General features: G+C 47.3%; 1 protein-coding gene across 4 annotated transcripts in view; it reads right to left on the bottom strand.

Annotated features, from left to right (window-relative positions):
• MTOR (mechanistic target of rapamycin kinase) overlaps positions 1–15947 on the bottom strand; it is a 2476747-nt gene that overhangs the window by 2237110 nt on the left and 223690 nt on the right. For all 4 annotated transcript variants that reach the window (XM_069609933.1, XM_069609934.1, XM_069609936.1 and 1 more), the window contains one exon: positions 5420–5635. In XM_069609933.1, coding sequence (XP_069466034.1) covers positions 5420–5635 — 216 coding nt within the window. The remainder of the gene's footprint in view (positions 1–5419; positions 5636–15947) is intronic.

The following is a 15947-nucleotide window of genomic DNA, read 5'->3' as shown; positions in this document are numbered from 1 at the left end:
CGCCGATGGCGTCAAGGACTTCCTCGGAGTCAGAGCCTCGAGAGAGTCCCTCGACGGACATGGCGTCGACTGCGTCGATGTCTTCTTAGAATGCCTCGCAGGCTCCGACAGTGTCGAGGACCGGGACCTGGACATGGCACGGCTACAGCGATCAACCTTGTGGGATCGGGACCTCGACGGCTCCCGATGATCACGCCGACCGCACGAGCCCAAAGGAGTGCGAGCGGTGGCTCTTGCTCGTTCCTTGCCAACTTCACTCGAATGCGCCGACGGAACGGTGCCCTGCAATTCGAAAATCGCCATCATCTCCTTGCGGAATGCGCCCCATTCCGCCGGTGATGAATCCTTGGTGGGACAATCTACCCGCCATCTGGCGGAGTCCTCAGACGAGGACAAGGAAGGCAACCGATGACGGCACTTCCGGGAATGCCTAGAAGAGGCAGAGGAATGGCGGGACCCACTCTGAGACCGAGACCCCCTGGACTTGCGGCGACGCAGAGAGTCGCCCCTTGAGTCGTCGGTCGAGAGTCCAGCAGATTTCGGCTTACGAATTTTAGACACCCTACCTACCGTTAACTTTTTCTTCTGCTCCCGTAAGGCCTTCGAAGTCAGGGACTGGCAGTCATCGCAGTCGTCGGTGGCGTGGCTTTCACTGAGGCAGCAGAGGCGGGTCCGTAATGAACATTTTGGAACCGCAGTCCCAACACTTTTTGAAGCCCGACTTCGGGGTAGAAGAAGACGAAGACATGATCTCAACTTTCACAAACGAAGTAGAAGAATCGAGCGCGCCGAGATTCCAAAGTGAACACGTTCGCAGAAAAAATGGAACTGAGGCTACGGGCGTCGTGTGTTCTAGATATAACATCCGGTGACGTCGACCGTCGATGGAGGTACTCAAGGGAACGATCGACATCATCGACCCAGGACGCCGAAAAAGTTTTCCGAAGCAGCACAGCTGTGGTAATTACTGTCAAAGATGTGGAATACGTCAGAGGACACAATCCCCTTGAAACAAACATTCAACAAAGATACAATTAGGGCCCTTGCCCAAACAAAGGAAGGGTGGCAGGTTTCTGACCCCCACCCTGATCCCTCCATTTAAAAAAAGGGCATCCTCGCCCAGATGCACAGTTCAAGCAAGTACAGTGAATGTCTCTTCAACCTCTCGCTCTTTGGGTTGGAAGTCAGTCTATGGTTGATCTCCTTCTACATGGTATACCAGGGTTTTAACTCAGTCTCTAGACTTCTTTCTCACGAAGTAACCTTTGGTTCATATGCTCACTCTAGGTGTTCTTCTTGGGTTCCCACAAAGGGAACTCCTTGCGCTCGGTCGAGCTGGGCACCTCCTGGTCTTTACCCCACCCTGGAGTTTCGTTCCTTTGACCCCACCTTGGGGTCTCAGCTCTCTCACCCCGCCTTGTGGTCTCGTTTCTCTTATTCCACATTGAAGTTTTGTTTCTCTCACCCACCCTGCCTTGGGTATGGTTTCCTTCACCCCGCCTTGGCGTCCCGTCACCCTCCTCTTAGTTCCACTGAGCCACTGCATACCTCTGTTTTCCATGCAGTGTTCCTTGGTGTGTGTGTGTGTGTGTGTGTGTGTCGGGAAGTTTGACGGACACAGCGCTGTTTCTTCAGCCTCTCCACAGAGTTCCGCAGCAGGTGCAGCTTGCCCTCTTTTCCTGCTGGCTTCCTATGGGATTTCGGCTGCGGTGGATCAGTACGTGGTTTGTTCACTTCTCGGTCAGCATCCACTACTCCGTACTCTTCTGGGTCGAGTGCTTCTGGGAGAGATCGTGAGCATTACATGGGCTCTGCTGCGACTGGGTCCGCCACGCTTGGCATTTGCTCCCTCTGTCCTGACACACCTCCCTGGAGGTGGTTTCCAGGCTTCTCCATCTCTGCAAGTTTCTCTTGTCTAACTTCCCAGTTCTGATTGGCTCTTTGTCAGTCACTATGAAAGGGGGCTTGGCCTAACCACTGTTTTCTCTTCTAAGGCAAGTATCTTACATACAAAGGGTCAGAAACCAAATCAGCCATTTATACAGGAAATTTCAAATTGCTATTTGGCTTAACTCCAATATAGCAAAGAAAAATAATGGGGTCTTGAGACAAGTGAGAAAAACTTGTATCCCTTTTTAGGGATTGCCTTTCCTCTAAGGGCGCGGGGTCACCCTCATTGGGATAATGCTTGCCCTGTGCCCCTAAGGGGTGTTAAGTTTAGCAGGATCACCTCCCATGCACAAAAGGGGATGGCTCGCCCTTGGGGAGAGCGGATGGATTCCCTGCTTTCATCACAGTCCCTAGTTCTTAATAAGTCAATCCCTGCTAGGAATTGAGGACTATTGGCCAAAAGTCACCAGTTCAACAATATGTAACTTGCAGCAGGGTTCACTATGTGATTCACAACCAAGAGTTGCCAAAGCCACCAGTTGCAGGTAAATGTTACAGAAGTAAAATAAAAAAATAATTTAAATACAAGTTTCTTTCCTAATCCCACTTTAGGGGAAACCCATGGGGGACCCCAATGATCTTAGGCACGGAAGAGATAGGGTTAGGGTTTTACACCCATAGAACCCTATGGCAGGATAGGGGTTAGGAACAGCTGCGCAAACTCACCCCTTTACTCCGATTTCTTCAGCAACCACTTGAGCGGTTACTGAATCCGTTGGGTCTTTGTCCAGTCGAGAGGAGTCCAGGTGCCCTGTCTGCAATGGCTACTTTTGGCACTGAGTTTGGGTCCATCTAGTCGATGGATCTAGACTCTGACAAGATGTTTTTGTAGACTGGAGATCTGGACACCCTTGGCACAACAAGATAAAGACCTCCATGGAGAAGGCGACTTCAGGGGACCTCCAAGACATGGAGGGATTCAGTGGGAGTCACTACGGTGTAGCAGAGACAGGCGATCCTTCCGGTATGCACTGCTTCTCTTCGGTCCAGAAGGCTGAAACTGCAGGGAAAGATGTTGTGTTCCACAAGCTGAATATCTGCAGAGTTCCAACGCTGAACTCAAAACTGCGACCGGAGCAGCAAGGTAGCCCAAGAGAGAGCTGGTCAGTCCACCGGGTGGTCCAGGCACACTTCCGAAGGCAAGTATCCTCAAGCAGGCATCGCGACAGGTTGTTCTCACCTGTCCAGGGTACGAAGAACTGTCGAGGGCTTTCTGGGGAGCTGTATAGAGGAGCTCTGCTTCAGCAGGACTTGGCTGTTGGCAATGCTGGTTGGCTGAAAAGGTTATCCTCAGGTCGTCAGCGGGCTGAACTTCTTTGTGGGGGTCTTGGCTGTAAGGATGATCGGTTGAATGGCTACAAGAGTCCTCCATTTATCTAGAATTTGAACTGGAATCACACCCATGCCTATAAATGGTAGGGATCTACACCATTCAAACTGGCAGGGACTGTCCTATCAGACAGACATATTTGTTAAGTACCCCCTAAACTGATGTTTTCAGGCTCCAATCATCAAGTCCTCCAGGGACTCTCTGTACATCACAATAGTCAGACATACTTTTAGTTTCACGAACATCATGTATTCTTTAATTATCCTGACATTTACTCCTGGCTTGTCCCTAATTACACAATTCCCTAGCACAACACTGCCCACTGAAGTGAAGAATGGGTCACCACAGTCAGGCTGACCAAAATGGAATTGGAGGTCGTCTCTGCAAAAGAAAAGAAAGCAAGAGCAACCAACCCATTGTTAACCAGCACACAGCTACCATAGAAATGATACAAGCTGGGCAAAAAACAAAGGCTATGGTAGATGGCAAACTGAGAAAGGATTAGAACTATCTCTCCCACAACTGTTTATTCACCCAGCATCATGCATCATCTTTCCCACACCAGTTTATAACTAAATCCAACCAATGGAGCAATACCAGATGTTTGGAAGACCAATATTTCCATAATCAAAGGAGACTGTTAAGGTGTATTTCTAGTATCTGGCCTGGTGGACAGATTTTGGGTGGCCACCATTGTTAAAGTGAACAGGAAACTCTGCGAAGTTAGCCAAAACCCAATTAAGGTAGCAATGGAGAGCAGTCAAGGCGTATTCTCATGAGAGGGTGAGAGGGGTCAGGAACCCTCAATGAGTCAACACAGTACAGCACACAATTAAATTTATACAGCAACCATAAAACATAGTTATTTATTATAGATCTTCTGAACACACTGATAGATTAATTTAACAGGTAGTATTATCACACAATAGTCTATGATACAAATACATACTCGCCATAGGTTCAAATATACATCGAATGACTTACTCAGCAAAGCAGGAAAGTAAATTAGATGCAGTAAATGACAGAACCAAGTCGATAACCTAATTTAAGCAGTTCAAACCCTAAGAAGAATGGGGCCTTGTGCCCAGAAGTCACAGGAGCCACAATGTGTCTCACCAGAATGGTGTCTCTGCAGTTAAATTGTAGTTTACTTGTGTTGGTGATAAAGTTCAAAAATGTTACTAAAGGTAAGTTAATGTTTTTCTATATTTCAGGATATTCTACCCAGATTTGGCGACCATGATCTTCGGATCTTCAGCTGGGTGTTCTTCAGGGGATTCTTGGCTCCAATAATGATCTGAAGAAATGGCTGCAGGGGTCCTCTTATCCAAAATCTGTGCTGGAAGCCAGCTCAAGCACATTCAAACAGCCAGTAGTTGTCCATTCAGGCGCAAATACTGGTTTCACATTTGCACCACGCCTAGACTTTCTGGCACCAAGGATGTGGAGTGGAGTGGACTAGACTGCCCCACCTCCTTTCTGGGTCACACACAAAAAGGCATCACTAGCCTGTGAAAGCAGCTGTTTTCTCTGGTAAGTGAAAGACCTTGTAGGGGTTTTCCTGACATTGTAAGGCAGGAAGAAGGCGAAGAAGGCGAAACAACAATATGGCCAAAGAAGTAAGCTAAAATCTTGTGGCACGGCCAATTCAGGGCGCTAGTCCCGTTTAGTTTCCATATGCTACTTTGCCAACGCGCACTAAAAATACTGCAAAAGTGTATCTGCTACCACCAGCTTGTCTATAGGCACATATAAAAGTAACCAAAAATACCAAGTGTAAAAAAGCTAGAGTGATACAAATGTATCCCCATCGCACTGCACTTTAAGGTGCTATGTGCAATGTTAAAAAGTACAAGAATTTAAAAGGGAAACAGTTTCCGAGTACTGATAGTTTGAGGGACTGATCAGTATCCCCATAACAATGAGCAAAAAGGGAATTGAAGCAAAGCTGAAGGCTTTACTTCCATTCAAAAAGTCAGAACAGGTTTAAAAAAAGATCAAAAAGAAAGGGCACCCATAGAAAATATGGAGAGAAAGTTGTAAAAAGAGAAATATTTCCTAACATATAGTTTCTAAGAATCACAAGTTACGAATGCAAAATAGTATAGAGGTACAAAAGGATGTAGCAGTCATTCTTACCTGGATCCGTTATCCCAACCACCAGTAGTTTGCTGAGCACATCAGCCACCACCTGCACTGCAGTCTGACTGACCACATGACCGTGCCCACTAATGAGGTGAATGGATGGTGTGAGCAGGCGGGAACATGTACGTGCTGCCTCAATACGGATCTCCTTGTGCTCGCTGTTCAAGAAGTGATCTGCACAGTGCCTGACAAACTGTGTCAAAGAATGCCCTGAAAAAGATAAGAACAGTCAGACTGAAGAACATAGATTGAAGATAGAGAAGACAGGCAAGGTCAAATTATCATTATTAAGACGAATTTTCAGATCCAACCCAGTTAGAGGATTCTGAGAGGACATCCTAGTTAGCGAACATAGTATCCGCCAAACTCCATAAAGGTAGAAGACTGAGCAGTAAGACAGACTTCAGTAGAAAAGGGTGTGTGTAAGTACAGTTAACTGCACACAAAGCAATCAAATTTAGTGTCCACACAGAAGAACAACATTATACTAATTTATTAGACATTGAACACAAAGCTAAATAAAAGCTAAGCATATATATCACTGAAACACAGTAGAATCCACACATATGTACATATTTGGTATTCTCAAAGTTTGGCAATCTTGACTGTGCACTTAAAAAGATATAGATCAAATCAATTAAAGTTGAGAAACTGTAAAAAGTTAAAGAACAAAGCATTAAAATAAAACATCAAATCGGTCTCAGACGTATAAGGACCTGTAGCTTCAGCCAGCGGCGTTGCTAGGGGGGCGGGGCTAAGGGGGCTATAGCCCCTGGTCTTTTGGTTGTAGCCCCGGATAGAATCTCAGGAGCTACAGCCAAAATGCTAGCTAGCCCCGAGTCCCGACAGTTCCGACATCAGCGTAGCCCCGGGTCTTTTCAGACCTAGCAACACCCCTGGCTTCAGCAGTCCTTTCCTAGGCTTAGTGCTGCAAGAGGGCAAACAACTGAAATGGAAGTCAAAGTGCCTCTAGAACACGCTTGGGCAACATCAACAGGTTGGTAGTAGTTGCAGAATAAATGCACCTTTGCAGGTAACCTGATTAGAGTATTTAGGGGTTCACTCTCAATCCCAGCAAATTAGGGGTGACCCTGGAAAGGCAAAGGAAGTTTGGCTAGAGCACCACTGACCACAGCTACGCAAGAGAAGGTAACGGAGTGGACTATGCACACATAAAATCACTATGGCGGGCGAGGGCGTGGATGCAGATATGTACACTCACGCCGCTTATTCATTCAGATTTTCTGGGTAACACTGTAGATGAGCAGATGGATCCCTCTTCTCTGATCCCCGACCCCCCTCACCACCATCCGACTGGCGTAGCAGACGAAGAGCTACAATTGGGAACCCATGCATGAATCCATGTAACATTCCTATACCGCGTCATGTGTATGAAAGACAATATGCACTCAGGCCAGCGTTCAGAATATACCCTCAAGTAGAGGCAGAGGAAGGATGCTACCAGGAAGGATTTCCATTGCCAAGATGCCAGAATGAGGCCATGGGTAATATGCACAAACTCCCAAGTAAAGTCTGATGATGACAGAATGATGTCATAAAGAAGATGTATGCCAAAACAATATGAAAATACTTAAGACTGACAATGTAAGTGAAGCACTAAGAGAAACGTGTACCTAAAAACAAAGAAATCGTGAATATAAAAAGATGAAGTAACATGGTGACCAATAACTGTAAATGCACTGTAATTCAAGCTAGAAAAGATACATAAAAGCTTGCTAAAAAGAGGTATATACATAAGGTTTACGAAGGGCCATTGGAAGAAATGGACGACGGCCCGTGTTAAGAATCAACCCTGTTACTTCAAAAGACGAGCCTATGATTGCAAATTGAAGAACTGATGAAGAAACTGTTTTCGTGTGTAGGATAAGAGAATACCTTGGCCTGGAATCAAGGAGGCTATTTCAAGAGATGGGTGCAAGGCACAAAGGGAGTCGAATGAACAGACCATGTGCATAAGACATATTTCTGCTAAGATTAGAAGAGACAAGGACATTTGTGGTGCTAAGTGTTGAACAACCAAAAGATAAAAGCCTATATGAGGTGCAGTGAGCAAGTCTCTAAAGGCCAGAAAGGGTAATGGCACCATGTTTAATAAAATCAAATAGTCATAAATAAGAGGCTGAAATCGACAAAAAATCGCGGACTCCTAAAATGCGACTCAGAAGGCAAAACAAGGGCTATTCATTAAAAGCTTAGATGGAGATATCGGTCTGCGCATACATCCCTGAATGTTCAAGAATAGTGAGCAGACTACAAGGTTAACTACCAACAGAAGGCATTGGCTACAGATTAGGTCAGTGACATACGATGGACTAATTGGGAAAACAAGAAATGAATTGACGCATCCCGAGCACCTAAGTTTCGTTTTCACTCACATGCTGTTAACAAGCCAAAATTCCAAGGTTGGACTGCCACACACTTTTACAGATAATGTTGCAGTTACCAATCTGCTGCCATATTCTCCACTACAATCAGTACATTACGTATGTAGATGTAGCTCAGGGCGTGTTCTACAGACAAGGGGCAGCCAATGAGATATTAACCCATACATAATTCTATAAGTAGACATGTTCCCCTAATCCAATCCACCCCGTTAATGTTTTCCAAATGCCACGTAGGATGACATCATAAATTGCGTATGTAAAAGTATATAAACTCTGTCTTATCTCCCTGCTTTCTTTCATTGAGATTGAAGCAGTATTTTACCATCTTCCTTGGATCTGTCCAGTTATTTGGACTAAGATATTTACTGGTAATTCCATCTAGCTCATAGAGGACGTTTCAAAGTGCTAGAGCACATATGGTAGCGGTGCGGATGGTTCTGGTCTAACGACCTAGATCTAGGCCCAGATCCAGACCCGGGACAATCGCCTGCTCCTACCATTAGCCAAACTGAACCACGGATTGAAGGTGAACAGATCGATTGTGGGAGAGTCAATGCCGAGGGACTCAAGCTGAATAGCGGATGTAAGTAGACCATTGGAAGAAGAAGAAGAAGAAGAATGAGAAGAAGAATGAGAAGAAGAATAAGAAGGAGAAGAAGAAGGAGAAGAAGAAGGAGAAGAAGAAGGAGAAGAAGGAGAAGAAGGAGAAGAAGAAGGAGAAGGAGAAGGGTGTGTGTGTGTATATATATATATATTTATATATTCATTCACTAACAAAACACGTTAAAGGGACGTTATGGTTAAGTTGCACTAGCAAACACCTATGAAATTGAATAGAAAAACTTTGCTACAGGGACGTTATGGTTACAGGTAAAAACTAAAAAACCCAGAAATTTGCAAGATATGGTACGGTACGCAACCATAACTCGCACTACCCATGTGCACTGCAAGGACTAACACCCATGACATCAAAGATGACACCACACATGGCATTGATGACATCACTGATGACATCACAGGTCTAGCTCCCTCTTCTTTTTTTTCAGTGACATATCTACACTAAGTGCTTTTCGTCACCAACAGTGAGGAACTATAAAGTGAAAAGGTACTTTATTTGTACACCTTATCCTTCTCATATGTTCTTAAACTTCTTTCCTTAGTGTTCAGTCACATCATATGGTACATATACATACGGGAAGAAAGAAGCCTGAAATACAGCAATCATTTCTGTACATTAAGATAATGAGTGAGGGAATCCAAGATGGCGGCCGGCTGTGGAGGACGTACGTAGGTGTCTCTCCCGCCAGGCCACGTAATTAAGCACCTCAAGATACGCAGGTCGGGCGAGATCCAGCACGGAAAAAAGGGCAAAAAAACCCTTGGAATAGCGCTTTGCACAGAAGCTCCAACGTTTATCATCCGCGGCGGGAAGCTAGCCGTCCAGCACCGAAGGGAGCCTCCGGCGCGGAGCAGGGGAAGGCGTGAACACCAGTCAGCGGAGGTGCGCCACGGACCTTGGAGCGGCGAACGCAACCCCGGTGCCCCTGCAAGCGGAGAGCATCTGCTGCCGAACCGACACGGGAGAGGAGGCGAACCAGAGGAACACCCCCCTCCCGGCATCCCGGAACACCAGAGCCGGGAGGATACCAACCAGCAGACATCCACAGGCAGCGCACTCCGCGACAGCCACTACCAAGAGATGCACACCTTCAGATAGCAGCTCTGGGAAAACCCTGTCCGGGCCCCAGTTTCCCCACCCCAACCAGTAAGGACGACCTTGACAACCAGGGGGCGGAGGGAACCGGGAGTCCGCCAGAGGCCCACTGACCTCCCACCCTGGAGAGCGGTATAGAGGCATAGACTGCGGCGATCAATGCGGCAGGCGCCCAGGGGGAAGGACCACGAAGCACAGGCCCACAGGACAGCGGGGCCTGCTGACACTCCACACGGCGGACTGCGGGGGGATGATCCGCCCCTCCCGACCGTGGTGCACGCCTGCAGCAGAGAAGGGGCGAGGACCATCGGCGTGCGGTTGTTGCCTCATGGGTCCTCGGGGGCCGGAGGGCAGTGACAGCGGTGAGCAGCAATACATTAACGCCAATCGGGCGCTAAGCGGGCGCTGAGGGAAGGCGAGGTGACCCCTTCGAAGGAAGCACAGTGTGTAGGAGACAATCGGGAGCAAGGCGCCTCCATAAGGGGGGGCAAGTGCTGCATTTGGGACATAACAGACCCCCCGGGCAGGGTCCGAGGGCATACCCCACCAATCCTCCCAAGAGGCCATGAGCAAGTGAGGGGAAGAAGAGTGGAGAGACCACAGAAGGACGGCCACGCATACTAGTCTGGTGCACAGCTCGGGGGCATGATATTCTCAGTACAACACCGGACGGTGCTTATAACTTTGTGAGATTAGGTATCAGGAGTCAGATAGTCCAGCAATCGCTACCCACTAAAGGAGGCCCCACAAGAACTGGTCGCAACAGAGCCCCCCCCCGAAGGTGATAGAGAGCAGGGCCACAGGGAGACGCAGAAGTCTATAAGCCAGATGCCACACCAGGGTGGCACCATTCTCCAGTAGCAGGGCCCCATAAGCAATATGGACTTGCGCTTTGATGTCCAAATCCAGGGCCAAAACCATAGTTCAGTCCCCCCCCCCCCCACCCAGAGGAAGCAAGGCTGCAACCTGAGTCAACTGTGGAGCATACAGGACCTACCTAACACGGTGGCACGAGAACTATCACCAGGCGCTCGTGCCCCCCTCTGAGCAATATGGAAGAGGGAACAATGAACAAAACAGAAATGCAGAATTGCTTCAGGGAAATGCAATCTCAGCTACTCTTGTCTGTGCAAGAACAATTCCAATCTTTAAGAGAAGACATGAAACAATCCCTTCAGGAAGTCAAGGAGGATATAGCGAAGCTGGAGGAGAGAACTGATACGCTTGAACGACAAATGCAGCAGGTAGAGGAAGACGCCCACAAGTCATATGAGGCTATGGAACACCCGGGCGGCGACTAACCTAGAGCTCCAATGTGAAGACTTGGAGAGTAGGTCTAGAAGATCGAAATATAAGGATTAAGAACCTACCTGAATCGGTTGAGGACAGATCTACGGGGAACAGTAACCCAATTATTTACAGACATTATAGCAGACGACTTGGAGTCACAAGTGAAAATAGAAAATAGAGTCCACAGAGTAGGCCCTAAAAGATCTGCAGAACCAGGAGCAAGGCCAAGGGACGTCTTGGCAGCCATGTCGTCATACGCGCAAAAAGAACAGATTCTCCACAAAGCAAGAGCCACAACCCCAACAACGGTCAACGGCCAGGAGGTAGCATTGTACCAAGACCTAGCGCAGTGAACTCTGCAAAAGAGAAGAAATATGGGTCCAGTGGTTCAGCACCTGGTAGCCAGTCAAATCAAGTACAAATGGGCATTCCCATTTGGCCTCCTCTTCACTAGGGTAACATCATGCGAGGAGGCTGAACGAATCTTGGGGCTGAATGGCAAGGAAGGTAACTCCCACGCTCTCCCACAAAGGAGAGTAACGGGCCCCAATAGACCACCAGGATGGACAACGGTGACAAAAGGGGCAAAGGAGGGAAGACCAATTAGACAATAAAACTAGAAGAGATTCCGCAGGTGGCTAAATCCCCGCCAGGATTCAGCTGGCGCACAACCAGGGCTAGACAGGGTCTCTCCCGAACACTCACAAACAGTTGCCCACAGGCCCGAAGGGAGGAGGAAGGGCACCATTGGAATCGATAGTGGGGTTTAGGATTCCCCACAACGGAACAATGAGGTGGTTAGGGGGCTGGGAGCATGTAGCAGGACGCCGTAGTTCAACCAGGATCCCAGTCCCTCCTTCAAGGGGGAAATGGTTATGGGATGAGATAAGGGGGAGGGGGGATGGCGGCAGCGCAGCAAGATGAGGTAACAGGAAGGCTCCACAGGATGAGACTAGAAAGAGCGAGCACTCAGACCAGACATGGATAAGCAAAAGATGAGCCTGATAAAGATCCTATCGCAAAATATTAGGGGGATGAATACGCAGACGAAGAGAGCTAAATTGGACAGGCAAGCCTTAAGAGTCAAGGCCGACATTATTATGTATCAAGAAACCCACATAAAAAAAGTGAGAAAAACAGAACTAGAATAAGGGGGGGGCATCACAAATATATCAGTCCAACGCGGAAGGTAAAAGAGCGGGGGTCTTAATCGCCATACGGGACACTCTGAACACGCAGGTCCACGATCATCGAGTGGGCAAGGAGGGGAGATATGTTTTTGTCAATGTAACACTGGAGGGGTAGCGCCTAACACTGGCGACAGTATATGCTCCCAACACAGGCCAGGAGAGATTCCTTAGAGACACCTTAGAGGCGCTCGAAGACTATGCAATGGGGATATTCTCCTGGGAGGGGATCTAAACTTGGCTGGGACCCTAAGCTAGACAGGAGTTCTGGCAAACGAACAGAAGCAGACACACCCTCGAAGGCAACCAAGAAGGCGTTCGAGACTTTGTCCCTCCATGACGTGTGGAGAGTAAAGAGGGGGCAACAACACATATTCTCCTATTACTTCCATATATATAATTCGCAACCGAGAATAGACTACGTGTGGGCTTTGTCAGCCCTGGTTGGGAAGATCACAGTGGTAGAGGTGGGCTCGCTATCACTGTCTGATCATGCCCCGATAATAACCTCCCTTAACATCAGGAACGCGAGGGGAAGGATGTGGTCCTGGAGGTTTCTGGCAGAGATTTTACATGAACTTGCCATTCAGGACACAATTAGAGAGAAAGTTGACACCTACTTCCGGGAGAATGACACAGGAGTGACCCCCCAAGAGGTGGTGTGGGATGCGTTCAAGGCAGTCCTTCGGGGCGATATAATAGCCTTGAAGGCAAGAAGAGATAAGCAATTAGCACAATGGGAAACAGATCTGGAGGGGAGACTGGTGGATGCAAGAAGGGAGCTAGTGAACAATCTCTCCAAGAAAACAAAGCTGGCTCTAAAGCACATCCAGGGCTAACTGGGGCTGCTTCAGAAACGGAAAGCGGAACAGACCCTTTTGAAGACAAAGCAGAGGTATTATGTATCGGCCAACAAAGCGGATAGACTACTGGCACGACAACTCAGGGAGAAGAGCCGAAAAATTACAATAACAAAACTAAAAAACTCACAAGGGGAGATGAAAACGACAAATGAAGATATGGGTGAAATAATAAGGGCATACTACCTGACCTTGTAAAAGACGGAGCACCCGATCAAGGAGGATCAGAAGAAATACCTTAATCCCAAGTGTTCTGCCTCAAATAACAGAGGAAACAAGGTGAGCATTGGAAGAGGATATTCAGCCAGAAGAGGTCACCCAGGCAATTAGGAATCTGCCCAGGAATAAAGCCGCGGGACCAGACGGGTATACAGAAGTTTTCTATAAAACATTCCAAGAAGCGCTGGTCCCCAGAATGACAAAACTATCTAACACCTTCAAAGTACATGGCAACATAACACCATCAATGAACAAGACGAAGGTAGTGATATTCCCCAAATCAGGAAAGGACCCAACCCTCCCAGGGTAATATCGCCCCATTGCCTTAATCAACTTGGACGCAAAGATCTACACCAAGATATTGGCTGCCAGACTTTCCACGCATCTAGCGGCGTTGGTGGACCCAGACCAAGCAAGGTTTATCCCGAAAAGGCAGACAACGAACAACACAAGAAGGGTTTGTCACCTTATAGAAAAGGCAGAATGCACAAATATGCAGGTGATTTTAGTTGACTTAGACGCAGAAAAAGCATCCGACCGAGACGAAAGGCCGCAACTCTTCTCAACGATGGAGCGCATGGGATTCGGTCAATCCTGTCTAAGGATGGTCAGGGCCAACTACAAATCCCCCTCAATGAGGATATCACTGAATGGTCATCTATCACCCAGTCTGCCCCTAACGAGAGGTACCAAACAAGGCTGCCCGCTGTCGCCCCTTCTTTACGCCCTCTTTTTGGAACTCCTGCTGGTGAAAATACAAATGAAAAGCCAGATCCAAGTCATCCAGATGGGAGGGAGGGAACATAAGACGATGGCCTTTGCAGTTGATATGCTGGTCTCCATCACAACCCCACAGAAATCTCTTCCGGCATTGCTGCATGAGCTGGAGGTGTTTGGCACCATCTCTGGGCTCAAAATTAATAAGCACAAGTCAGAGAGATTTTGAACTTAGCAATGAACCCCTCGGATCTTGAAGAACTATCCCACAAGGTCAGCAAGAAAAAGGCTAAAAATGCCATTACCTATCTAGGAATCAACTTGACATCATCGGTGTCACAATTGTACACAGCTAATTTCCCGAGCCTGCTGAACCAGCTGAAAACCATCCTGGAGAAATGGAACCCCCTCAACATATCATGGTGGGGCAGGATGATAGCGGTTAAAATGACCATCTTGCCTAAGCTTCTCTACTATTTCCAGGCTCTCCCAATAAAGCTCCCAAAAATACTCTTCAGGGCACTTAATAAGATGGTGTCGGCCTTTGTGTGGAACATTAAGAAACCGAGAATAGCGATGACAACACTGACTGCGCAGAAACGGGAAGGGGGGGGGTTGGCGTTCCCCCACTTCAGGAAATACTATGAGGCCGCACAACTACGAGTGGTAAAGGAATAGGTGGCGCTCACTCCCCAACTCATCTGGGCGATGCAGGACGAGTGGTGGCGGGTGCCCCACTGCCGAATCTTCTTTGGAGAGACAAAAGGTATCGACACCCCAACATCAAAATCAGTGAAGTTTTGGGGGCAGGCATGAATGCGTGGGACACAGCAATTAAAAGGGGGAAGCTGACGACATATCCCTCAGCGTTCACCCCGATCTTTAGAAATCCAGACTTCCGACCAGGGATGGGCAGTAATGCCTTTACAGCCTGGAAGAAGGTGGGATGCACCAAAATTTGCGACATGTATAAGGGGACATCGATCATGACATTCCAAGAATGCCGGTAGGAACTCGGTCTGAAATCATCCGAGGCGTACCATCATCTCCAACTGGAACATTGGTTAGCGATGCCGGCTAACAGCGAGGCAGCTACAAGGCTGCTGACTAAATTTGAAACATCTCTCACTACGAACCCGGGGACCACCAAGCTCGTATCAAACCTGTACACCATCCTGAACGAGCAAGGAGAAGAGGTGCAGTGGAATTACATGAGAAAGTGGGAGAAGACATAGGGTGAGCCAATACCGAGAAACCATTGGATTGAGGTATGGCGTAAGCTTCCACAATGTGCAAGATCCATACAACTGAGAGAAGCTTGTCAAAAGGTCATCCTCCAATGGCACCTAACCCCAGAAAGACTACATACCATATACCCCACCTCCTCTGAGAAATGCTGGGGTGGCTGTCAAAAAAGGGAGGACTCGAAGCACATTTGGTGGAGTTGTCCAGCCCTGACCACTTTCTGAAAAGATGTAAAGGAGAAAGTGGGAAAAATGATGATGTTAAGTTGTTTACTGTTGTCTACCGATGAAAATCAATTAAAATATATTTTTTTAAAAGATCATGAGTTCGGTTATGAACACTTTCTGGTAGTACTAGTACTGCTACTTTTCTGCTTACTTTATTTGTATATACTGCTATTGGAATGCGTTGTGCTGTCTTTCAGTTTTGTGTGCAGTGGTACATTTATGTAGTAAGTGATCTATTTCTAACTACTTATCACATGTTTAAAAGTAAACAAAAGTGTAAAAGGAAAGCATGCATCAAGTCACTGCAACAGCAACATGGGAAGAATGTGTAATTGCACCTTTATGATGCATGCTGTACACACTGCTTACGTTTGTACATGAATGTAATGGAAAGAAATGTGTAATGCAATATTGTTTATAGCAATGCCTTGTCTAATCACCTACTTATATAATGATATATAATGATAGTTCTCCCCATGATCTCTGATAGTTTTCTGTCAACATTACAATGACAATCACTTTTGGAGGCTTTGCATGACAACAAAATGCACATGTGATGTCATCAGTGATGTCATCAATGACATGTGTGATGTCCTCTTTGATGTCATGAGTGTTAGTCCTTGCAATGCACATGGGTAGCGCAAGTTATGGTTGCGTA

This window comes from Ambystoma mexicanum, chromosome 8 (assembly GCF_040938575.1).
Source record: "Ambystoma mexicanum isolate Mex_15411 chromosome 8, UKY_AmexF1_1, whole genome shotgun sequence".
Lineage (NCBI taxonomy): Eukaryota > Metazoa > Chordata > Amphibia > Caudata > Ambystomatidae > Ambystoma > Ambystoma mexicanum.
The sequence above is the reverse complement of the archived record's forward strand: the minus strand, read 5'-3'. Positions and strand labels throughout refer to the sequence as shown.